The sequence below is a fragment of the Plectropomus leopardus genome, chromosome 23 (assembly GCF_008729295.1).
Source record: "Plectropomus leopardus isolate mb chromosome 23, YSFRI_Pleo_2.0, whole genome shotgun sequence".
NCBI classification, from domain to species: Eukaryota; Metazoa; Chordata; class Actinopteri; order Perciformes; family Serranidae; genus Plectropomus; species Plectropomus leopardus.
Genome location: NC_056485.1, coordinates 20,023,596 through 20,050,536, shown reverse-complemented (window position 1 = coordinate 20,050,536; position 26,941 = coordinate 20,023,596). Strand labels below are relative to the sequence as shown.

At 40.4% G+C, this 26,941-nt stretch overlaps 1 protein-coding gene across 1 annotated transcript; it reads left to right on the top strand.

The window, feature by feature from the left end:
- Positions 1-921: 921 nt before the first annotated feature.
- Positions 922-26,435, top strand: LOC121962007. The gene is made up of 34 exons (XM_042512170.1): positions 922-3,114; positions 4,866-4,927; positions 5,262-5,300; positions 5,477-5,671; positions 5,909-6,294; positions 6,542-6,801; positions 7,107-7,241; positions 7,512-7,610; positions 7,732-7,769; positions 8,048-9,966; positions 10,300-10,413; positions 10,519-10,553; positions 10,643-10,795; positions 11,173-11,295; positions 11,701-11,739; positions 12,701-12,829; positions 12,923-13,049; positions 13,346-13,516; positions 13,647-13,681; positions 14,073-14,237; positions 14,353-14,487; positions 14,825-14,863; positions 15,286-15,426; positions 16,221-16,309; positions 16,471-16,494; positions 16,648-17,461; positions 17,842-17,904; positions 18,134-21,565; positions 21,668-21,776; positions 23,285-23,410; positions 23,613-23,930; positions 24,794-24,910; positions 25,004-25,125; positions 25,207-26,435. Exons 1-34 carry the CDS (start codon positions 1,183-1,185, stop codon positions 25,267-25,269), a joined length of 11,748 nt encoding a protein of 3,915 aa, XP_042368104.1. The 5' UTR covers positions 922-1,182; the 3' UTR covers positions 25,270-26,435.
- Positions 26,436-26,941: the final 506 nt, after the last annotated feature.

The following is a 26,941-nucleotide window of genomic DNA, read 5'->3' as shown; positions in this document are numbered from 1 at the left end:
TTGTAACAGTTGTGCCAGAGTATGACCTTGATTTGTCACTTAAAATATTATTCTCTGTTTTTGTATTTCTGAATGGAAAAAAAACTTGGCAAGACATGGGTTTCTCTGTGTAATCAGACATATGTGGAGGGGCAGGAGAAGTTGCTGGAAGGTTTTTGAATTCAGAGAGTGTGGATATTCATTTTTGAGGTTATTTCCATGACACTTGGAACTTTTTAAGTTTGTGAACTGTTTGGAATTTCCTCAACTTCTCCAATGTAAGGATGACATCGCAAAACATTTAGTTTTAAAATTGCAGTTGTTAATTTTTTGGCCAGCATATTGTTAATCATGTGAATCCTGATGGCGATTCACACTGTATACTTCCATTCTGTTAGACAACTTTACCTCTCATTCAATATATTGTGATTCAGAGTCGTACTGAAAGTTGAATCATATATAGGCCGACATTCAAAACCAGCATTCAAAACATTGTTTTAATGCTCATTTGAATCTTTCATTTTGACAAATTGTGTCGTTCTGAAATGAAAATTGCCGTTTTGAGATGTTACGTAATTCAGTGTGCTTTGTCGGCTGGTGCCAGTGTGAACCATTTACACCAGACATGAGCATGGAAAGAAAATAAACAAGTTTGTGTCTGTTCTGTATGTTTTCTGTTAACAGCAGTGACCTTGTTTTCTCTCTTTGTCCATGCCTTGTTGCCTTTACTCCTCTGTTCTGTCTTGCTAGTGGAGAACTGGAAGTCGAGTAAGTGAAATGACTGTGTGTCTCTCAGCACAAGAACGGACAACTCGGGAAGACCTAACAGATGATTAATTATACCCATCCAAGAAGCTGAAGTCCAATCAGATTCAATAATCCCTTCCTTTGTTTTTCTAACTTTTCAGCTTTGCATTGCTATCGGAACGTTGTGCCCCTGCTCCAGGGCCCCTAACGAGCCCTCTTCTTGGAGGGCTCCCAGGGAGATCGCTCCTGTTTGGCCAACAGGCTGCCTCCTTACAGCTGGCTCAGCTGAAAGCCCAGCTAGCACTGACGCAGATAAACAACGCTCTCGCCGTTGGCAACCGAGCCACGACTTTGACAGCCAAATCCAACAAACCTGCTCCGTACATATCCACAACACCCCCATCCCCAACGGCTGCAGCCATCAATCTCCTTAACCTTCTGAAGATCGCAAACACCATGTCCCATCCCCTGTATAACCCCTATGCCTCTGGGAACCAAGGCTCCAGCCAGGGGCAGTATGGACTCTCCAGTGTACAGGTAGCAAGGGACTCTCGGAGGGAATCCTCTCGCCCTGGACCTGGCTCTAGCTTCAGCTCTTCAAGTGCTGCATCTGCAACTCCTGTCAACTCTGGAGGAATACTCCCACCGCTGCTGTCTCAGTCAACTAACTACAGACCTGAACAGAACAGGGCCACAATGGACAGCAGTATAGAGAGATCTGTAGACATGCACATTACCCGAGCCAGAGAAGAGGTGAAGCTTCTTGGCAAACCGATGCATCAGCCTATAGACCAGGGCACTCGCTTTACCAGCACTCAAAGGGATGAGTTTATGTCCTCAGGCACAGGGATGGCCTCATACCCAATGTCCTCAACCTCATCCTCGCAAGGACATGGACAATCAGGCTTTAAAAGTGGATGCAGCTCCTCGGATTGGTTATCAAATTACAAAAGGCCCGCTGTTGATGACCCATACAAATGTTTTTCATCATCTGCTTCATCTAACTATGCAAGTGAAAGAGAACATAATATGCAGTCCATTCCAGGCTTGGGTGATTTTGACTATCCAGTGCCAGAAAAACCTGCAGTCCCTACAGAGTCCGGTAAACCCAAGTACACCTTTGAATCAGCTTCGAACATCCTTCTGCGCTTTGGGCTTGATAAAGAGGACTTGGAACACCTTGTCTCCTATCCTGAACACCAGATCACGCCTGCTACCCTGCCCTTCATCTTGCGGCAAATCAAAATTGAGAAGTCCAAGAGAGCTGCAGCTACAGTTTCGTCAAAACCCTGCCCCGAACCCCGACCTACCAGAAGTGTGAGTGGAATAGACAGTCAGAGTTTGAGAACTTCTGGAGTGGCAGGGATTTCCCAGGAGGAAATTTCAACTGCTGTTCTCAAGCCAAGTAAAGTGATTGACTATGGGCATACTGGCAAATATACTGGAGTGGTTGGGGATGACATTGTAAAGACCAGTAGCAGCAGATCTAACAGCAGTGGGAGTGGAAGTATGTTGCTGATGGACACTTTTGATAGCAGATACAGCCGAGAACCACCGCAAAAATATACAGCAGAGATGAAAAGCAGTGCTTTGGGTTCTTCACGTGATCAGACAAGTTCTGTTTCAAGTTTCAGCTCCTCGTTCAGTTCAATACTGAGCTCTGTGGCTCCTCCAAGGAATGATCAGACCAAACAATGGCAGAACCAACCAAACCAGACATCCCAAACAATCCCCAGCTCCTTCTGTCTTCCAAAGAAAGACACAGACCACAGAGTTCTCAAGTCTGAAGTCCCCAAACCTGTTCCTTTAAGAGAACCAGATGTAGATCGCCAGTCAACATCGAAACCTCCACCACCCAACACTCTGATCCGTGGTGTGCATCCCAGCCGACCTGGCCTGGTGGTCATTGGCAATATTCATACCACAGGCGCTAAGAATCAGAGTAAAACTCAAGGACAAGGGTCAACAGTTTCTGAGCAGATGAAAAAACAGCAGACACAACAGCAATCGAAGCAGCAGATGGAGCAGCAACAGAAGCAGTCCATAACGCAGGTGGGGCAAGCGATGTGGCCATCAGTGACTTCTGCTGCAAAATCAGTCACCCCTGCCTCTCACAACCCTAGCATCACTGATGCCATGCAACGTTCGGTATTTATCCCTGGTGGTCCTCACCCCATGGTTTTGCCTCCGGCTGTGCCTCAACCAATCCCAAGCCTGATGAATGTCATTCTCCTGCCAAAGCCGCCCTCCAACAGGCAGCCTCCAGGAAAGACGGCAGTCTCTAAGGGTCTGCCAACAGCAGCTATGATGCATGACTATGCGGCGACCACGCCGAAAACGTTTCCACATACCTGTTCTTTGTGTAACAGAGAATTTACTCTTATGAAGGTAAGTGGAAGTCTGCACTTTCTCCCATTAGGAAATTGGGGGTTGTTTATTTCAATATCTAAAATGTTTTTTCTTTTTTATTGAAAAATACCAACCTAAATTGTTTGATTAAAAGTTAATGTTAAAGAACACAAGGGTTTGATTTTGAAAAAAGTGTTGTACTTATTTGGAAGGATTATGTAAAATATTGTTTGCATTTGATGGATCAGTAATTACTATGAACTACTGTGTACTGTGTACTTCTAAGTAAATATTTTGTACCAAAATGCTTCAAGGATGTTAGTCACAGCTTAGCATTTATTATCTGTCATTCAAGGTTACAAATTGTGATCTTCATTTAATCAGACTGACTTCTAACTGTTGTTCAAACATCATTGTTTAGTATTGACAGATGAAGATCAATGTTATTAGTATGCAGTGGCCATCGCCATATTAACCTTGACGAATTAGTGCTGTGTAATTTGATGTAAAATGACAGGATGTACCCAACTGCTGAGAGTCTTGTTTATAATGAACGAAAAGCTGAGACGATTTGATGAGGACGAATCTGCAAATCCGAAGAATTGGTGCATCGAAAGTTGATAGAAGATGGTCATTTTCCTTTTTTCTCTGTTTTTGCTTTCTTTTTCTTTTTTTGGGCTATTGTCAAACAGTTTATATTCAGTGTGAATTATATCAAAAGTTGTTTGTGAATGCATAATGTTTTATCCTTTTCTCACAATTGGAGCTTTCAACAACGCATTTTATTTGTTTAATTTCTTGAATATATAACGGGGTCATTTTTGTAACAGTAGCTATCATTATGAAGCCATATTCCCTTTTTTAAAATGCATTTTTTAAATACATTTTTGTGTCCAAAAATGGAATTCCAATAACCACCAACCATAAACCAGAAGTCACCAGCATCACTTCAAGAGATGTTCATCACCAAGATCTTTTTATTTTTGGACCATCTGTCTTTGGGACACTGTCAATTGAAAAAAAGACACACAAGCTGCTTCCTCTCTCTAGTTTCCACATCTTCATGTCTACTCCTGAAGTCTCTAAAGTCGTGTTTTTTGACTTGATTCATACCCAATAGTGACCTCTGCTGAGAAGACCTTCAACAACCTTTGAAATACGACCCAAGACTGAAGAACCAGACGTTGTATTACCAAGAACCCAAGAAGAAATCTTTATTTTGGTTGTTTGTTTCTGGCACTCCTGTATTTGTTGCCCAAACATCAGCTCTAAGTGTAAAGACCTGAGTTTGCAAAATAAGTAGAATTTTATTTCCTGAATAATTTTGTCCACATTACACAGTTTTCTGTTTATTTTTTACTTCTCTTTAGCTTACAGTGAAGCAATGACTTAAACAATTTAGGCTCATGTCTCCAGTACTCAGTTGGACTCAACATTGTTGCTGAAAGTTGGATGACTGCTGTTGGCTGAAGACTTGATGATATTCCACTTTTTCCTCTTTAATTTTTTGAGACTCTCTTTTAATATTTACATTTATCAAGAAAAACTGTACTCAAGAGCAGAGAATTGGAATGGGACACTTGGACATGAAAGATCCAGCGAAAAGGGGCAAACTTTCGAAAAGGAGGAGATCCGTTAAAAGGAACTGTTTCTTCAGTGGTGCTGTGAAGCTGAATAAAAGATATCTGTTCTCAGATAATCACAATAATGAAAGATGAGATGTTGAGGCTGATAGCAGATGTTATAATAATGAAACCAATCTAAATTCTGTGTTTTTTTCTGACTGTTAGGATTGGATTTCCCACCAGAACACCAACCTTCACCTTGAAAGCTGCAGACTCCTCCGAACACGGCAAGTGTTTTCACTTTTTACTTTTCCCTACAAAGTTTTTCTGGGAGAAAAACAACTAGGGAAGAGATTATTTGAAAACTAGGTTGTAATACTATAACCTCTTCCTTGTTGTACCTGAAGAACTTGAAAGCCTGTATCACTCATTGCTAAGCACCTTAATGGTATGCAGTACTTAAAACTACCTTGAAGGGTCTTTCTTGAACCCATATTATTGGGATGCCAGTAGAACTTGGGGTTCATTAGTGGCTCTTCAAGGTACCTGCTCTAGTTCTGTTGTCATAATCTACAGAATATTTGCTGCTTTAATAAGTGTGTTTGAATTGTTTTTTCACAGATACCCAGAGTGGGATGGTGAGATTACACTCAGGCCAAGGTAAACTTAATAAGCTTGGAAGACTCCTGTTCATATTCATTAGATAATTCCTTACAGGCTTTACTTGTCAAGCATGTTGCAACCACATTCAGTTGTTGACTAGTACCCTGCTGATTTTTTGCTTAATTTACATTCCTATCATTTATTGTGCTTATTTCATCCATTGCTCTCTTCAGTGCTGCAGGTAAAGATGCCAAGCCCTCCCCCTCTACCACGTCACAGACTTCCCAACATCGTCACCAAGAAGTCAGGCATGGAAGGGGCTCTTATTCCCGCTCACCCAGCCCCCGTCGCCACCATGGCTCAGAAGGTAGAAGGGAGAAACACACGAGCAGATCGGATTCGCCGCACAAATCCAGATACACTCGCAGGTCTGTGACACATAAAATCTAATATGAGCAGTAACATGGGTGAACAGACGAGATTCTCACCACCAGATAGTGAAATCAGCAAGTGTGTTCCAGCAGAACATTTAAAATGTAATCATCAACAATTGTACTTTAGCCTCTTTAAATTTTCTTTATCGCCCCTTGAGGGATCTAGATTTATTGTGGATGTTTCACATTAGTTTTTAAACTATGCTTTGGTTTCATGTGTACTTTTACCAGGTCCCGATCTCGTTCTCGTTCCCCACGGTACGATTACCCAAACTCCCCCCACTATCCGTCAAGTTCCAGGAGCCCCGAGAGACGATCGTCACCAAGGAGGAGAGACAATAGACGATCATCTCCAAGCAGGAGCTATGAGAGACAGTCGTCTCCAAGGAGGAGTGATACATGGTCACCATCAAGGAAGACTGACAGGAGACCATCACCCTTCAGGTGGAGCGACAAGAGACAATCACCACCAAGGAGAAGTGATCAAAGAAGATCGCCCCTACGGAGAAGTGACGAGAGACGATCGCCACCAAGAAAAAGTGATATGAGACGATCCCCTCAGCAGAAGAAGTTGCCCGATGCAGAGAGCTTTTATAAGAAACTTATGGAAACAACAGGTTTGAGACATTGCAAACATTTTGGGCACTTAAAAGCACGTTTCAAGACTTATCTTGTGGCCAAATCTACTTGTGTCTATTGAATGTGTTTAATTTTATTTAATGTATTTACTTTTTTCATTGACTCAAGGAACTACTTAAATATGTATAGATATGTATTGCATGTCATTTTTACCGCGCAGTTCAGCGGTTTTACCAACCAAAACGCTGCAACTTTGTCTGACACAATTCATCTTTGTCCTTCTAGCTGTACAATCTCTGTCAAAAGAGTATGACCTAGATGCTGTGGTTAAAACTCTGGCTCCTGCTTTACTGGCCAAGCTAACCAACATGAAGTCCTCGCCATCATCATCATCATCGTCATCTTCCACAAGAGGAAAACCCTCCTCGTCTGCTACTGCCTCTTCCTCATCCTCCTCTACAGCAAATAAGGAGTTGGCCAAAAAGTCCTCTAAATCAAAGCCCAGCCTGCAGAAGAGTGAGGCAAGTTCCTTCACAAAGACTAAGGTTGGTGTTAGTTTCATTTACCAGGGAAATTTGGCAACTAACAGTCTATCATTTGATAATTATTCTTCTTTGTCCCTTCCTGTGTCTCTTTCATTCCTTACGTTGAAACCATATCCACATAGCACTCTGATCAAAGACATTAGAAGCAAAACAAAATCATTTTTACAGATGCTATACAGTTTAGATTTGACACTTCAAACGCAATTGCATCTTTCTCTTTCAAACCACTTTTTAAAAGATGTAAATGATAACCAACACTATAGTTAGTCCGACTTTTTTTTTTTTCTCTCTCTCTCTTTCCTCAGTCTGGTGAATCTTCACCGTCCACCATGGTGAGACTAAAAGAAATTCAGAGATCTGTCTCTTATGGCGAATTAAAAGCTGCAGTGGAGCACTTTGGAAAAACCAAGTCAGTTGTAGTGCTTCGAAAAAAAGAGGAGGTATGTATATGGAAAGATACAAATAAATTATCCTGTGCGTTTTTCAATACTTAACTCTAAACACTTAGCATAAGGAATAAAACTTAACAAGTAAATAAATGCTACTATTCCTCTCATTCTCTCATACTGGAAAGACTCCTGAAATTTAAATTTTGGTCAGTTAGACATGTTGTGGTGAGCTGTCAATGTTTTGTGTGGGAATTGAGCGAAGAGATGGTCCTGATAGTTGTAGTAATGCACCAGTGTCCCTGTGTTTGTGTGCACATGCAGGCAATTGTGTGTTTTGAGAACGAGAAAAGCGCAAAGAAATTGAAGAGGTTAAAGAGCATTGATGTGAAAGGACTGCCAGTTGCTGTTGTCAGAGAACAGGTAATATACTTTTTGACTTTCTGCCTGGGGAATGTGTATATTAACATTTGTCTGCTTTGTTGTGGTCACACTGTCAGTTAACAGATTAATCTGTAACAAACCTCAATTTGTTTGTTTAAAGGGTCCTGTTTCTAAGGAGCAAAAGAAGCCTCTCCAGAAGTAAGATATCTTTAAAACAGTGATGATCTTGCATTTGTCTATATATTACTGTAAATATTTATTTGCTGCCAATGTGATTTTTGGGTAATTTAACTACAAAAAAGACTAGCACATGTTTATGTGTGCGCAGGGAATGAATACATGTTATCCCGGGCATTTGGCCTGTGAAGGAGAGTACTATCTTACTTGGAAGAACATAAACCATTCAAACTGCAGTCTTGTGTTCCCCTTTCGCCATTTTCTCCTGCTTGACTCATGTAACTTGCTTTCATTCACAGAAAACCTGCCACAGCCAGTGTCTCCACACCTCAAACCGCTACTACAAAAAAGGCTCTTCTCCCTGCACCTAGCATGGCTCCGCCTACATGTCCCAAAAAGCCCTCGTCTTTGCCTTCTGGAGCCACAAAAGCAGGCAAACTTGCCAATAAAAAAAGTGCAGTTAAAGGTTCAGTGAAAGGCTTAACAACTACCACCAAAGCTAAAGTCTTGGTTTCCAAAGCGAAAAATGTTTCAACCAAGCAGATAACTAAAATGGTAAAAACAGGAAAGTTGCCTGCAAAGGGAGCTGTGATAAAATCTGTGCTTGATTCTGTGGCAAAGCAAGTAACGCCTTCAGGAACCAAGTCCACGTCACATCAGTCTGATGTTGACAATGCCAAACCTAAAGAATGTGAAATGAAGGTCCAAGAGGCTGTGCCGAAACACACAGTAAAAGTGGTCAAAAAGACAAATGTGATGGTTGTTGAACCTAGAACATCTGAAGCCAAGGTCCAAGACACTGTTCCAGAAAACACAGCCAAGGTGGTTGAAAAAGCAAACGTGACAGTCGCTAAACCTAGAGAATCTGAAACCAAGGTTCAAGAACCTGTGCTGAAAAACACAGCCAGTGTTGTCGAAAAAGCAAATGTGGCAGTTATTGAACCTAAAGAATCTGAAACCAAGCTTCAAGAAGCTGGGCTTAAACACACAGCCAAGGTTGTCGAAAAGGTACATGTAACAGTTGTTGAACCTAGAATATCTGAAACCAAGGTCCAAGAAGCTGTTCAGGAAAACACAGCCAAGGATGTTGAAAAAATAAATGTTACCACTGATGAACCTAAAGAATCTGAGACCATGGTTCAAGAAGCTGTGGCAAAAGACACCGCCAAGGTTGTCGAAAAGGCAAATGTGACAGTTGGACCCAAAGGATCTGAAACCAAAATACAAGAAGCGGCTCCGGAAAACACAACTAAGGTTGTCGAAAAGGCAAATGTGAAGGTTGTTGAACAAAGAACATTTGAAACCAAGGTCCAAGAAGCTGTTCCGAAAAAAACAGCCAATGTTGTTGAAAAAGCAAATGTGACAGGTCTTAGCTCCAAAGAATCTGAAACCAAGGTTCAAGAAGCTCTCCCAAAAAGCACAGCTAAGGTTGTTGAAAAGGCAGAAGTGACAGTTGTTGAACCCAGAACATCTGAAATCAAGGTTCAAGAAGCTGTTCTGAAAAACACAGCCAAAGTTGTCCAGAAGGGAAATGTGATGGTTGTTAAACCTACAACATCTGAAACCAAGGTTCAAGAAGGTGTGCCAAAAGATACAGCCAAGGTTGTCAAAAAAGCAAATGTGACAGCTGATGGACCTAAAGAATCTGAAACCAAGGTCCGAGGAGTTGTGCTGAAAGACACAGCCAAAGTTGTTGAAAAAGCAAATGTGACAGCTGATGGACCTAAAGAATCTGAAACCAAGGTCCGAGGAGCTGTGCTGAAAGACACAGCCAAAGTTGTTGAAAATGCAAACGTGACAGTTGATGATCCTCAGCATCAGGCAGAACTTGTAAAAGCCAGAGACAATGAAGATGCTGAACCAATGGAGACTGGGGCAATGAGAGTTGAATCAGCAGAGCCTATGGACGTTGGAAGTTGTGCTGAGGATCAAGGACAAAAACAACCAACAACAGAGGCTGTGCCAGAAAACTCAGCCGACAAATCCAGTGAGAGTCAACCACCAGACAGTACAGTTGAGACCCGGCCAAGAGAAACTTCTGTTGAGGCTTTACCACACGTCCAGCAAAGTGTCCTGTCAGAACCACAGTCCACTGCACCAGGACCAGAGACCAAGACAGAGGCTTCAAAGATGCAACAGCAGGCTGCAGGAAGCCCAGCTGAAGCTGCATTGGAGGCGAAGCTGCCAGATCAAGGAGTGGAAACAAAAACAATTCAAGGTTTGTTGGAAAACTATTTAATCATTGAAAGCAAAGTGTTTTCAAATGTGGCTTTTGGTATTTGTAGAAAAAAAGGAGAAAGGACTTTTCAGAACGCAAATAATTCGTCAAAATAAATTGCATGTCACTTAGAAAATTTGATCATTCATCTCTATGTACATGTACACACTGAATCCCAAAAATTTGTTTTTTCACAGTGAGGGCTTTTTTCACTCCACCTTGCCAGTTATTTTCAGTTATTTTCAGCTGTCTCAGAAATTGAAACTGTCTCAGGAAGAGATGATAATCTTTCAAACACTGAAATTCATTTTGATTTAATTTCATCTTTTGAAGATCCTGGAGTGAAGACAAAATCGGATGCAGCGTCAGACAGTTTTGCCTCAGAACTCGGCGCATTTACCGAACTGACTATTGGGAACATGAAGAATCTGCATCATTCCAGAATACGTAAGAAATCCATAAAGACGCTGTTTGTCGGTCACAGATGTCTGCATGTGGTCATAGCTGCCTCTTTCTAAATTGTTGTACATTTTCTTTGCTTCTCTTTGACAGCGTACATCAATTTTAAAACCGTCTTCTCACCCAAAGTAGGTTTCCTTCAAATCAGCTGGTCTTAATCTATTCTTTGACTCATAATTTTCCCTCCTGCTTAATACGTTCTTCTTCATTTTTACAGTTTTATTCACTTAATAAGAGACAGTTGCTCATACAAAACCTGCCGAGGTTTAACGAATGCTCCTACACAGAGGATGACCTCGCCAAACGGCTCATGCCATTTGGGTTTCAATATGAAGATAACAAGATCCATGTATTTCCTCAGAAGCGCATGGTAGGCAACCGATAATAATTATCGTTTTTTCCCAAATATTCTGAGAATACACTCAGAGAGCTCTTAACTCAGCCTAAAAATGTCTAGCAATGAGTCCTAGTGACTTTAAAAAAAGACTGATTGGCTGTGTTTTTATGTTGCATTTTCCATTTTGACTTAATAATATCAAATGTCTTGTCTTGTACAGCGTTCAATATAACGTAGTTGAAAAAGGATTTGCAAATCATTGCATTCTGCCTATATTTACATTTTACACTGTGTCCCAACTTTTTGCGATTGTATATATACTAGTGTTGCCTATATGGACCTAATCAAAAAGTACTTTAAACAAGTATGGAAAAGTAGTAACACATTTTTGTTTCTTGTTTTTCTCTCAGGCCTTGGTTATGATGCCGAATGTGCACGTTGTGCTTAAGACAATAAAAACCTCACAGAAGGGCATTTATTTCAAACATCATAGACTTGGTTTCCGCGTAGCGAACGACATCTCAATGACACCGGTAAGCATGTACAAAGCACTTTTTATTGACTGATTTTAGTAGATGTTCAGTCTGTTCAAGACCCCAAAAAATAGAGGACTTGAATTGGAGTGAAAACTGTTAAAATACAGAGCGCTTGATCTGCAAGATGATTTGTTGTAATCTGATTTTCACCAGATTTTAATATTTAATGAATGATGGTTCAATTGTTTTGGTTTTTTTTAAAAAAAGGGAATAAATGGTAAATGGACTGCACTTGTATGCAGTTTTCTAGTCTTCCAACCACTCAAAGACTTTGTAAATTATTGTGTTAGTCTGACTAAAACTGGACTTTTAAAATACATGCAAATTTGCTAATCCACCTGAAATCACATTAAGTCGAATTTCTCTAATAATTTGAACACTGCTACTCTGTTTCTGTTTCAGACTGGATTGTATCGGACGCTGAAAAAGCTGGTTTGTCCTGTAAGTGATACACACATACTCCTACAAACACTTCCTCAATTTTTAACTGCTTTTAAGTTTTGTCTGTAAAAGTGTCCCATCTGCGATCCAAGTTGGACTTTAAAATTGAGGTAACAGAGTACAGAAGATGACTTTATTTAAAAAATGAGAATGTTTTACCGCTTTGTCCCAATTTACAACAATGAAGCCAAAATATCCTGGATACAGACGCAGCCATCTTACACTGGTGACTTGATTTGGAGCCAAAGTTTGTGCAGAAGCCATCAGGAAGTAGAGCTGCGGTATCAAATTCCCGTCAGGCAGCCAGTTTTTCCTTGTAGTTAATCCTCTGTGGCCCAAAAGGCGTAATCCTCATAGGCCACCTTCATCAGGGTTTGTACGGTTGTGAAAAAAAGTTTTTCCAGGCCTGGAAAAGTTTTTAAAAAAGAAACTAAATATACTGTGAAAGTTTTGGAAGTCATAAAATTTTGTTTCACAAACCTGTATAATAACACATGATGTATTCACTGACTGATAAATGGTGTTTTAGGTCATTTTTAAAGAAAACTTGCCTTCCAGTCCAGAGAGCTGCGGGTTCAGAGGAAATTTTTTCTTAAAGAAAATTCTTAAAGGAAAAAGAAAAGCCAAATTTTTTCTTTAGAAATCACTAAAAATATTTAAAGAAAAAGAAATGCACTATTTCTTTGTCTTTAAAAATAGACATAAAAATGGTCAGAAAAATAAATTCAAAATACAGCCATTTAAAGTTATATGCCCCGCCCCTAAAGCTAAAATAAAAAACATAAGTAATGACAAAAATATTTTTTTTGTGCTTTCCTCTTTTTTACGTCCCCTCCCCTCTGTGTGTGTGTGTGTGTGTGTGTGTGTGTGTGTGTGTGTGTGTGTGTGTGTGTGTGTTTTTGTGTCTCTCTTGTTATGTTAATTGTTTTATTTGGATGTTCACTCCTTGTTCTCGATGCAGAAGGCAGCTGAAGAAGATTTAGCGAAAACAATCCTCATCAAGAACATTTCTTGGAGCGAGACCGTGGAGCTCTCGGAAACTTTGAAAAAAATCGGTTGTGTGCAGAACTTCCTGCCTCTCCTCAACAAGGTATAAACAAACACCAACGTTGTTTTCAGAGGCTGTAATAAAGACTTCCTGTTAGTCCTGTCTCTCACGTATTTGTGCGCTTGTGTGTTTCAGGTGTTTATAGAATTTGTGTCCGTTGAGGATGCCGATCGACTCGGAGTTTGGTACAGTCTCCTGAAACAAGCCCCAAACCACGAAGTCAGCAGGCTGCGAGTCGAGCACGGTGCCATAACAGCGCAGCGTAAGTCTCTGTTAGATGAAATGAAAAGAATGCAAACGTAAGACGAAGGTCCCTGTTGAAATCGTCTGTATGGTCATGACATCGTCTGAAGTGCATCATTGGAGCTCCTTACCCACCGCTTTTTTGATTAGGCGCTTTTTGGGACTGCTTAGAGTCGAATAAAATGACACAGTGACAACGATAAAGATTAGAAACACAACTACTGCGTACCACTTTTTTTGTCACTCTTAAAATACACTTCAGCATGATATTTTACTTGTTTTGTCTTGTTTTTTGTTTTTTTTTTATTTATACAGCACCAAAACTTGCTGAGAAAGCTCTTCCTGACAGCCAAAATGCTGTTGCCGGGGCAACTGTCCCACCGCTCAAATATGGCGTTCCACCAGCCAGCATTGGACCGTTTTCGGTCACGATGAGAACTTCCCCCTTCCTGTTCTCTACCGTGTGTCCTTGGTTCATTATCCCAAGTAAGAGAGACAGTTTTAACATTATCACTGGAATAAGAAATGAATTTAATAACATGATAAAGCTGAATTTGCCGCGTTAACTCATTCAGTAAACTAACTGTGGTTGTTTTGTTTAATTTTAACTCCCAAGATTATCAGACGGTCACAGCGGAGGATGACATTGAGGTAAGCCCATTTCAGTTAAACTTTCTTTTCATGTACACTGTTTAAAAAAAACCCAAACAAACAGAAAATGATTTCAAAGGTAACTAAAGTAACTAAAGGTAACTAAACCCAGCTTTACTCTTCTGACTTTTGCCACAGTTTGGCACATGCAGCAGATCAGAATTAATAAAACTGACTGTAACTTTAAGTATTTCTCTGCTTTCCACTTAGAAAAGGTAATAATACTTTAATGCAGATGTTCAAACATACATCTGCCTGAAAATCGCCAACTTCTTGTGATACATTCTGAGGACCCGTGTTTTTGCTCATCTGAAATTGCAACATCAAAATGCACCACAAAGATCAACAACATGTGAATTAAACTTTGGACTTTGAACTTTGTGTTTTTAAGAGGGCCCGTGAACGCGGTTCGAAGTTCTCTACGATCATGTTGACCGGTTTGCCGGAGGGAACCTTTAAGCACGAAGACGTGGCTAAGCTGGTGTGGCGGTATTTTCCCAAACAGAACCTTCACTCCCTGTACTACGACGTGGTGGCGTTAACGCTGCAGAGGAGGGTGAGGACGCTGCAGACTCTTACAGTGACAAACATTATTGTAATTATGATTAAATTATTTATATGGAGCTGTGCTGTTTAAGTCGTGAGTTCTCTCCTATCTTTTCTCTTTTCAGGCCTTTGTGTTTTTCTCTGATTGGACTAAATGCTGTGATTTTGTCCGAGATCACATCACAAATCCAGTTTCTATCAATGACTGCAAACTCAGCGTTCACTTCGTCCTGGAAGACATGGATCCCAGATCCAGTGAGGTACGGACACTGAAACAACAAAAACACCACACGGTGCACACTGGGCTGTACACAAGATGGGATATAAAAATCCAGTGTCAGAAGTAGACGGGAAAGGGAATTTCTGTTTGTTTTAAGTTTATAAACTGTTTATACTGCAATGAATTCCTTTCATTTCAGAATGAATAACAGATGTAAGAGATCTCTGCATAAACACACAGAAATACAAACATGTCTGCACACAGTTTGGGCCATTTTGAGAAAAAAAATGTCCGTTATGAAATACAAAAATGTTTAATAGCAGATATAATTTAAAATGTGTTTTTTATGACAATTGTGATTTGTAATCTTTTTGCAGGAGATGATGTACACAACTCTGATGAGATGGAGCAACGCTGTAAGTCAGTCACCAGCGGTGTCATAATTACCCGAATCTTAGGTCACAATTCAATTCAGTTTTTTATTGAAACATTTCTTTTTCAGCACTAAAGACTATCTATCAAGATGATCAAGTTATTATTTGTAAAAAATCAACAGATCACAGGTTTTATGCACTGACAACTGTTGCTTACATTTTCAAATTCTCCTTTAAAAAGACAGACTTTTTGGTTTTAACTGTGATTTAAGTGGAATTTTTTTATTCTTGTACATTTTCGTTACAACATAGAATAATTAAGCAGTGGTACAATTAGCCATACTCTAAACTGTTTAAGGACTCAAAACAGGTGTATTGAAAATATAAATAGAAAAAAATGATAACAAAGACAAAGGAAGAAAAGAAATATCACCAACTAACATTAACATGTTTTTGCTCTTCAGGGAGTTCCAGATCCAGACGCTCTGGAGGAGCGTTTGCTGTGCGTGGAGATTTCTCAAACACACGTAACCTTCATCGGGACAGTTTTGAAAGCAGTGGAGTCCATCGCGACCTTTGTCAGCTTTCTGCCGCTCTCCAACAGGGTACGGGAACACAAACATTTTACATGACAGGATATCTTTTTTTATAGATAAAGATTAATTGTTCAAATTTATCGTTTAAATTGCAGGTTCTATAGATCTTGTGAAGTTTTAAAAAGTATTGAATTTATATTTAAACATCCCACCAAAAAAGGCCTTTAAGGTACTAAAAGTCTTACATATTATTGAGAATGGTCTTAAATATGTTTTCTTTCTTTCCTTAGGCACTAACATTAGTAATAAGACTTTTTTAATCTGCCTGCAGGTTGTCAGGAGATAAATTTATTTCTGTATCTATAAAATAAAAATAGGAATTTTTATGCCTCCATGCCGGCGATAACTGTGACAACAAGCTGTCTGTACATTTGCCCTATTCATGGAAACACGATATCTCAAGAACGCCTTTAGGGAATTTCCTCAAATTTGGGACAAACATTCACAAATTTGGCACAAACATTGACTTGGACTCAACGATAAAGTGATTAGATTTTGGTAGTCTTTGGTCAAGGGCCAAGGTCAGTGTGACGTTGGCTCTGTCTCATTCTCATGAACGCAGTAATTTAGGTAGACCTTGAGGAATTTTCCTCAAATTTGGCACAAACATCCACTTAGAGTCATACAGGAATCTGTTAGATTTTCTGTCATACTGAAGCAAATTTGTTTAAACTTGTTTGACCTTAACATGCAATGAATTCCTGTGGCTTGTTACTGTTCTCTCACTGTCTCTGTATTTTATCACCACCTTCATGTCTTCGTCCTCTCCGTCTTTTCACTCGTTATCCATGACTGTCGTTTAGATATGCATTGAGATGGCTGACTCCAGCAGTGTGACCAAAGTGGTGCAGAAATACAACACTACGGAGTCTTTGAAGAAGGAACCTTTTTGGTATGCATGTGTACATGTGTACATGTAAATAGGGGCATGAAATGTTTTAAAATTAGTTTTAATTCTGTCTTTATGCTGCCTCTGTATGTGTTCATACACTTTAATTTTTTTATCCACCATCCCCACACCTCAACTGACTTAACTCTTTTTTCTCTCTGCAGGGGTAGAGTTCAACGTTTTGAGTCGTGAGTATTTCACTTTGTAATTCATTCTTGGCAATTTAAGAGACAGACAAAACCCACTTTGGTCGCCAACACGTGACATTGATTATTGTGATGACTGCTGTGAGGAAAAACCCTTCATTTTTTGCAACTGTCTCCCTCCGTTTGTGATTTCAGTGTGAAGAGCCTGAAACAGCGTCTACGTGATTCTAGTGAGATCACAATAAACTTTGACACCATCAATGTCAAAGCCAAGCCCCCAGATGTGAAATGTCAAACTAAGCCTCATCCCTCTAAGCAGTCGGATAATGGGTCACAACCTGCTCTCCAAACCAGTGGCCCTGGTGGATCCACCATTTCTGAGACCAGCACAGCAGGACCAAGTGCTACCACCACAAGTGACATAGCAATGGAGGGCAGCAATGTGAAACCAGGAACTGAGATCACCATGGACTCCACTGTTGCCCTTCAGGCAAATGAAGATGTAGAGAAAGCAAAGGATGGCGAGAAACCAGGAACTGGGATCACCATGGACTCCTCTGCTGGTCCTGAGGCAAATGAAGATGTAGAGAAAGCAAAGGATGGTCAGAAACCGGGAACTGGGATCACCATGGACTCCTCTGTTGCTCTTCAGGCAAATCAAGATGACGAAAAAGCAAAGGACAATGAGAAACCAAGAACTGAGATCGCCACGGACTCCGCTGCTGGTCCTGAGGCAAATGAAGATGTAGAGAAAGCAGAAGTAAATGTGGAAGAGGGCTCACCAATACCTTTGACCTCTACTGCTGATGTGACCTCTATCTCTGCAGTCAGCAGTGGAAAAACAGTCCCAACTGCTTCCAGCAATTCCCCCTCAGCCACAGCAACTTCGTCAGAAGAAAATGTCTCAGAACTTCCTCAGATTACCTCAGAAATGTTCCAGTTCATCGTGGCAGCAGTTCGCAACCACAAACTCACTCGGGGGAGCAGGTCCCAGAGTGAGGAAAAGAAGGTGAGGCCTGGACTCAGATCTTTAAACTCATCATTTACATTTGGCAGTAGGACATTTTGTAAGGGCCATAATGTAGTCAATCTTTTAATTTATGTGTAAATCTTTGTTAAGTCATAGAATCAATGAGACCAAACCGGAAAACGCAACAAAGACCAGTCAATAAACACACTATAGACTTTTTGGCGATACAAAGGAAAATCATTGATTTCCAACAAAATTGTGACGTTGATACCAGATGTTTTAAAATTTGCTATGAACTTTTTAAAAAAGACAAAAAAGAATTATGCCTCTTTGCTTGACGTTGGAGAAGTCAGTGCCTTATAAACATCTTTCCATTTCCTCCATATATCACTAATCTAGGTAAAATTTGTTTTCTTTAGAGCTCCAACAAAAGCAACAGAAGCCCTAAAACTTCAGTGGTTGAAGACAGACCACAAAGAATGGTAAACAATGGTTTTATTTATTCCCATGACCTTCTATGTACACAGTGGATGAGATGTTTCAACCCTGTTATGATTTTTCAGATTTTGTATGCGACAATCCTTTCAAGCCCTATCACTAATCCATGTTAATTAAATTAGTGTATACAATAGATAAATGGTGGATCATTATCTTGATTAATAATTGTTTTCTCGTGTCAGTTATTTTTTTCCTTTTATGTTCTCCATACAGGGTCCGGATGATTTTACCGATGAATTTGTTACGTCTGTTTTCGATGAGTTGAATTTCAACATGGATGACTTTGTCACTGTTGATGAAGTTGGTGATGACGTGGGGGACACAAGCCCTGAGCCTCAAACCTCCTCCTCACCCAAGCAGTCCTCCACATCAAGACAAGGCAGGCAGAGCTCCAGTGTCTCATCCTCTAGCCAAAAAACCTCAACAAGGTCTTCAAGAGACTCTAAAACCTCTTCCTCATCCTCCTCATCCAAGTCAACTAAAGGCTCCAGCACCTCTAGCTATGTGCCACCAAAAAACTCCAAGGACTCATTTGAGCCCACCAAATCCCCTATTAAACCCTCGTCCTCTGCCAGTGGTAGTAAGGCCTCCTCCTCTCCACAGTCTTCTGAAACCCGTTTTTCCCCTGGTCAGAAAAAACAGCAGAGCAAGACAAATCCTCCAGCCAAAACATGTAATACTTCATCCTCCCGTCGTAGTACCAGCTCATCCTCCGCTACACGTGAAACAGAAAAGATAACAGCAGCAAGTGTTGAGGCATCAATGGAGATACATTCAGAGCCACTTGGAGAAGAAACAAAAGACACGGAGACTGCAGTGGCAATATCTGGCCACAGAGTGTCAACAGAGGGTCTTTCTGCAAAAACTGCTGAGTCAGAGACAAAAACAGAAACATCAACCCATGGTCCTGAGGAGGTGGATGCACCTCTCATAGAGTTGAGCCAAGCCCAGAGTCTGGAGATTTTTTCTAATGCCAAAGACCGAAAGAAAAGTAAAGAGAAAAGGAAAGATTATGTTGACAAGCATACAGAGGAGGAGGAGGATTACTATGAAAAATACCAAATTCTTGATTCACTTGATGATCAAACAGATCAACAGATGGATGATGCCGACTATGACAGCAGCTCTGAAGCACAACTAACTGGACTCGAAGAAGGCAACACTTTGAACGAGGAAAGCTTTCAGGTCTTGGACAGTGTTGAAGATGAAGGCAAAGCCTGCCCAGATGAGTACAGTGAAATGGACGGTTCTCTCCAAGTTTTAGACAGTGTTGCTGAAAACCAAGCAGCTACGGGTCAAGAGGACAGCCACCTACTCCGAGATGATGGTTCCACAGTAAAGCAACTTTCTAAAGGGGATGAAATTTCAGCAGGCGCCAAATCTGATTCGGCAGGTAAAGGTCAAAAGGAAAAAAGTGCAGATAATTTCCAAGTGTTAGATAAAGATAGTAAACAAACTCCAAGGGACAAAGTAAATGGAAAGAGGGGAAAAGAGAAAGAGTTCAAAGGCAAAAGACATTCAACAAAATCCTCCAAAGATGTGGAAAATCTGGAGAGCCAAACCCCAAATGAGGACCAGACTCTACCAGAACAAGAAACCTTTGAGATATTGGATTCAATCGATGATCAGACAGTAACAGAGGATGACAGCCAAAACCTCAAAACTCCTAGTGACCAGAAATCTAAAGAAGATGGAAGGTCCATCCAGGAAGACGAAGACACATATCAGGTAATTGATTCGGTGGACGATCAGCCAACGCCTACAGAAACAGAGTCAGAGATTGACAACAAGCGAAAAAGAAGCATCAGAGAGGATGTGACTGCTAGAAAAGATGATAGACCATCAAAGAGGAGAAGCTGCACAACCACGGCCACCAAAGCTGAAGAAAAGGAGAAATCACCAAAGAAACAGGACAGGACAGTTACAAAATATGACACACAGACAAAGATTGACACCACTACGGGAGTTTCTAAAAAAGATAAAGATGTGTTTGAGGGAGTAGATTCTGTAGAAGACGAACCAGTTCACGATGCCGCCTCCACAGAAAGGTCTGGTAGAAGAAGGAGCGCAAGAGGAAAGAAAGAAGATAAAATGACTTTGGTTCCCACGGCAGTGTCTGAAAATCCAGAGGAGGGTACGTACAAAATTTTAGATTCTGTGGAGGACAAAACTACCAATGATGAACAGACTGTCTCTACAAGATCTACCAGAGGACAAAGGGAAAGAACATCTAAGAAAGATAGTTTAGATGAAAAAACAATAAAAGAGGACACATCAACAAGAAGGAGGCACAATCCTGCCAGAGGGTCCCAGGAACAAAACAGGGACAAAATGCCCAAAAAGGAGGGGAAAACCTCTCCAAAGGAGAGCACACCATCAAAGAAGAGTGACAGTATTGTAAGAGAGGTAAGTGAGGAGGATGCCACCTACAAGGTATTGGACTCTGTGGAGGAAGAGGTTGTTAAGGATGATCAGCCCGCTACAAGAAGAAAAGGACAGAGGGGAAGACCAAAGAAAGAAGCTAAATCAAAAGAAGACAGAACAACTTTGAAGACAGGTGACAAAGATGTTTCTGAAAAAGTGGCTGATGAAGAAGAGGCGACGTATCAGATTCTTGATTCTGTGGAGGACGAGATGGTTGACAATCAGCACCTCAAAGTACAGTCAGACGAAAAAAAATCTGAAAACAAAGAACGGCAAACAAAGACATCTCTTGCAGGATCACCCAAAAATGAGGAGGAGGAGGAAGAGTATCAGATCATAGATTCCCTCGAAGACGATCAAGCTCAAGAAGAGCCAAGAGCCACAGAGGACAAGACTAAAGACGAAAATCCTACAGAAGAACAGGCATCGACCGTAGAAGAAGACACACCAACACGTGGAACCACAAGTGTGGAAGCGTCTGAAAAAGTTGTCAGCGAGGTGGAGACTCCATATCAGATAGTTGATGATTTAGAGAAGGAAAATAATGATCCATCTGCTGCAAAAGGGTCTGCAATGGGGAACGAAGACAGTACACCCAAAACTGACATTAGGAACGAGGTTGAATCAACAACTAAATGCCAGAGTGATACTTCTATACTAAACAGGGAGAAAAAACAAAAATCACCCGAGGAAGACGATACGACGAGCACTCTGGTCAACCTAGACGAAGTGAGCGAGGAGGAGGAAGATTACCCTGACGACACAGCCGAAGAGGAAAAACTGAGGAAGCAGCAGGCTTTTGCAAAAGAGAAGCAGTTAACCAAAGAGCGGGAAGCACGGAGGACCAAGGAGAGAGAGGAGAGGAAGACCAGGCAGAGGGAGGAGAAGGAACGAAGTAGCCAGAGTAGCAGCAGAGGAGGAGGAGGCGGCGGGGAAGGGACGAGGAGGGCAAAGGAGAGGGTGAGGGGAAAGGAGAAGACAGTGGAGCTAGATGCCAAAGAGCTGGTGACTCTAGATGAGGTGGGATCAGATGAGGCCGGAGAGGATACGGCACCGGAGAGCCGAGAGTGGGATGAGGAGATCACGGAGGGCGAGCTGCAGGCACTCGTTACTCTGGACGAGTTTGTAGAAGAAGAGGAGGAAGGAAAGGCTGAGCAAAGCACACCGGAGACCTGTCCACCCAGCCAGGAGGACGAATCAGTGGACTTCTTAAACCCAGAGGTAAAAGTCAAGATCTAAACACATGCAAGTTTAATTTCCTACCATGGGGGAATTATGGGAAAGCAGCAGCTCTATAAATACATCTCTTGTGTCTGTCTGTAGACTTTGGTGACTTTAGATGAAGCAGGCGATGATGAAGAAGAAAAGCCGGACAAAGAGCAAGCAAAGACCACCTCGAGATCGTCCAAACGTAAACATAACGATGACAGAGGTATGTGTTACACTGTCAGTAACATGTACAGGTACATTTGAGTTTTACTCACAAGAAGACTATTGATTTTCTTTACGTTCAAATCACGAGAACCTTTTCACAGCAGAAAAAGAACAGGTGTAAATAAAAATCGTTACAATGGCTGGATGCCATTTAGCGTCCCTGCAAGACATTGGCAATTTCAGATGGGAGGGAGTTTGTCGTTAATATGAAAACTGAAGGAGTTTTCCTCTTGGTTGCTGCAAGTAGAAAAGCTCTCACCCTCTCAGGGTGAGCGCTATATTTCAGAATTCTTAAAAGCAACTCAATAAACAGAAAATGAGTGAATATCCACACAGAATTTAGAATTTTGAATTCAAACCTTTTAGTGAATCTTTAAGCAAGCAGCGAGCAGTTACAGAGCTCTGGATCAGAAATGCCTCTCCCTGGCCGATAATCAGCGAGTCAGCCTTCATTCTGACAACCTGTCTTTCCCTGATCCAGTATTTTATACCATTACAGTTATGAAATGTGCATGGAGGTGTTGTCTCCCTCTGATTGGATCCCCTCGTTATCTGGCTCTTCTCAAGGGCGCGGGGTCTTCTCTGGATTGGTCTACACCGATCACTCTGCTGTCCCCCCGTAACACAGCGCCTTATTAGGAGATGTTTTTCATTCCTGCAAGTCCTGTCAAACACAATCACAGAAACCACACATCCACACCTTTCTTGCCTCACATACACATTGCATACTTCCTCTTTTTTGTCTCTGCATATGGATGACCTTCACATGACACTCCGAAATGACTAATACAGTAGCATTTCAGTTCCTCTAACGCCAGTTTTAGCATTCTTACTTCGGCTTTCTTGCAGTTGCATAACAATCCTAGCCTTGCTTGGGCAGAGCCTCAAGGGCTCATGTCACATAAAACTTGTCCTCTATCTTACCCTTTCCTAATTATAATCACACTTCAGCTGGAATCAGTTCAGTTACAGACATTTAGGTTACATACTTACATACTCCAACAAAACCTAATCCTTAAATCCTAGCTCCCTTTGTTGTGTCCATACTGTAAGAACTTGGAGCAACCATAGTTCTTATTCATGTTCACGTAAAGGAGAAGCAAAGTTTTTTCTTGCGGTAGTTGCGTGAATTTTCTAGGACTATTCACAACTGGAGACTTTTGTCTCTCTCATAAACGTAATATCTTAAGAACACCTTGGCGGTATTTCACCAAATTTGGCACAAAAAGTCAAGGACAAATTCACAAGAATTTTCTGGCCAAAGGTTTAAGGTCAAGGTCGGTGTGATCTCGTCGGTCTTATTTATGTGAACGCGGTATATTGATAACACCTTGAGGTAATTTCTTAAAAATTGGCACAAACGTCCACTTAGACTGGTTGATAAACTGGTTAGAATTTGGTCAAAGGTCGCTGTGACACAAAACACATAAAATCTAAGCCGATAAAACGTAAGACAATAAAGCATTGAAACTTCCAAAGGGGTTTAAAACTCTTCTTTCTCTCCAGTTTTAGAGGAAAATATGAACTTTGTGACGGTAGATGAAGTGGGAGAGGTGGAAGAGGAAGAGGAGCAGGAAGCTGTAAAAACCAGGACAAGAGGACGAGCCAAGAAGAGAACCAGACAAACGCCTGGTAAAACACAAACGAGCACATTTTTATACAGTCATGTCATTACTCAAAACCTAATCTCTGAAGATTCACATTTGGACATAAACAGCAATCAACAGAACGAAGAACGGTCGAGCTCTAAACGTTAAACTCATCAAATAAAGAGTTTCATTTTCAAGTTTCCCTTTCTTTTGTTTGCTGAACCTGTTCATTGTCTTTTCCGCAGTGAGGAAATCTACCAGAGGGAAACAGATGACTGAAAAAGACGAGAGAGAAGAAGAAAACGAGCCAGCGGGCACTGAAGTACCGCCTCCCGCTTCACTCGAAGTCTCCTCATCGGCGGACAAAGACTCGTCTACTTTGTCAAGTGACGTCCAGCCGGAGATCCAGAAGACGGAGGTGGATTCAGTGAGCCATGCTGGCATTGATGCTGCGTCTGCAGGGCAGGAACCTCCGGCAGAAAACCCTGAGACCCAGACACCGGAGACCTGCGTGGAGCATGGAGAGGAAGAGGAGGAAGGATGGAGCGGGGCGGACATGAAAGGTACAAAGGGTTAAAATGGATGACTAACACCATTTCCAAAAAAATAGTGAAATTATTTTCTTCACTTGACGTGTATCGTCAACACTGAGCTGGTATTTTGGACCGATAGAAGTGTACCTTTCCGATAATTCTCACCAAAGAGAAGGAAATACGTCTAAATATGTACATTTTTCTTACATTTAGTGATGCAAGTAACAATTGTTTCCATCACTGATTGTTGAGTCAAGTGCTTATTTTGACATAAAAACTAACCTAACTGCCAAATTTGTATTTTATTTATACCAACTTTACTATTTCCTCATTTTTCAATGTCGAAACTTCATTCATGCAAAACTTAAGCTGAATTTGTACATGCGTGCTGTTTTTTTATCATTCTTAATTTTCAGACTATCCAAAATATTCCAAATATTCTTAGAAAAATTCTGCATTAAAAAAATGGGGGAAATGTTCAGAATATTAATATTTTAACACTTTTTTTGACACATAGCTGCTCATTTACACTTTACATAGAAACTACATTCGGATATTTTTCAAGTTGCATACAGTATACGTCTGATTAAACGTTTCACTTACATTTATACTAATTAATAATAATTAATAATTAATCGTTAATTAATTATTTTTTCCAACAATTCCTTCATTGTAACCTGATTGTTACAAATTTAAGCCAGCAATCGACTTCAGTATCAGCTTTTCAACAAACTTTAAAAAGTTAAAAAAATTTTCAGGCATCATTGATATTATTTAACTTTTATAGCTTTCGATTACGTTTGGCATCACTTTTAAAGAAATATTTTAAAGAAAATATTCATGTATGATTGCTGGCGCTGAAATTATTTCGAGCTTTCCCGTCTCCTCTTCAGCTGCGAGTAAACGGAAGAGCGAACCTGTCGGACCTGAAGCAAAGCGATCTCGCTCTCAGTCTCCGTGTGTTGCTACTGATGTCAAACTGCCCGTATTTAAACCCAACACACCCCTTGGTGAGACAAACACACACACACTTTATTTTGAAAACAACGCAAGATCTCAATGTTTGTCACTTTAGATTTCAATGTCACTTCCTCCCTCTTCAGGTCAGGAGTTTGTCGTCCCCAAATCCGGGTATTTCTGTAACCTCTGCTCTGTTTTCTACCTGAACGAGAGCACCGCCAAGAACCTCCACTGCAGCAGCCAGAGACACCACGAAAACCTGCAGGTACACACAGACACATACACAAAAACACACGAACAAAAACACAGTTGGTCTTACACCGTTTTCGTCTTCCTTCTCTCTCAGAAACACAACGAGAAACTTCAACGAAAACCATCAAGAAGTTCTCAAGGCTCCGTTTCTGACTGAGCCAGACTTCAACTACTGACTCTGTGTGTGTGTGTGTGTGTGTGTGTGTGTGTGTGTGTGTGTGTGTGTGTGTGTTTAAAAATGGAAAGAGCTGGACCAGTAAAATGTGTGCACCTTTACAAACCACTCCAGAGGGGTTTAGCTGATAAATCTGTAAAAGAAGCCATGTGGATCACAGCTAATCACTGTCTGGCTTTTTTTCCATATAAATGTATAAATGATTTATTTGCCTCCGTACTCGTTCATATGTCAGCATGTACTTTCTGATTGGCTTTCAAACACACCAACTCTGCAGTTTTGGTGCCTTACTTTGCCTACAGTTGCATCAGTTGTGTTGTGGAAAAACCCGGAAACATGAGCCGAGCGAAATGATTAAGTCTGCAACTGTTACATTTTTGTTAACTTTAAAAGGTGCTACATGACCTGTTTTACTCATCAATGCAGAAAAACTACAGTATTTAAAATAAATGCAACATTAATTTGCATTTTCTTTTTCTAATTTTCTAGAAATTAGAGTTAAATTTGCATTGAAACTTTGCTTGTAATCTCAAAATTTCTGCAGGAGACGACTGAACTGATGGAGAATGTGGTCCTAATTACTTTTCAGTTAGGAAATAAATCATTACATTGGTCTCATTTATGTAAACAAAGGTATACTCCTATTACATTATTACATTTCATCACTTTTGACATTTAAAATGCAGCAGGTAGCACCTTTCCAAGGATGGACTGTTACTCTGAGAGCTATTAACTTGTATAAATGAACCTTAAAATTTAATTTTGCACATTTTGTATAAAGATCAGATGAGCCACTCTAGCTTTATTAGCCATGCAGTTGTTAATTATCGTCATGGTTAGATTTTTCTCTCATAAATTAGTAAAGAAAGAAACCACAGTTTCTGAACTGCAGAAACAAACATGAACACGGTTAAAAGTACTGACAGTTATTTCTCAATAATGTGAAACTTTTTTTTTATTGTTTCTAGTTTTGCAGAGAAATGTTTTTATGAGTTACTTAACTGTTGAGGTTAACGCAAATCGTAGGAATGAGGATGTTTGTTTTTCTATCCTTTTGAAAATGTACCTAAAATGGCAAGTTGATCCCACTTTCTGTATTCAGGTGTAAAATGTTATTTTTACTCTGAATTAAATTGTATATGAAGTAACGCCTGACAAATGTGTTTTTGTGTGAAACATTTATCGTTTATTTAAACATGCAGTTTTATGGTGAAATTTACTGTCCCGAATCCGTTGACGAAAAATGTTTAAGTTAAAAAGCAACACGTTTTCCATGTTCATTAGTCCACTGTGACTGAAACATCAACACCTCTTTCATTTGGCCTCGGTTTCCAAATATGACCTCATTCAAAGTATCAAAAACATTTATTATAATGCAGTTTTTTGGAGGAGAAACAAAGTGCCAGAAATACTTCCAGTCCTTCCAAATAAAAGGGCCGAAATGCACAACATTAACACACTTAAAATAGCTCTCAGTAAATCAATAATAGTTGTTTTCTGACTTATCTCTAATAAATCTTAATCATTTAATTAAAAAAGAAAATCTAGATAAATCATCAGTCAATTACTGGTGTAGTTACTTTAAGTTTCATTTTCTGTAGGATTAAGTGAGTTTTTGTTTGTTTGTTTAAGCAGCTTTAGTGAATTAAAGTAC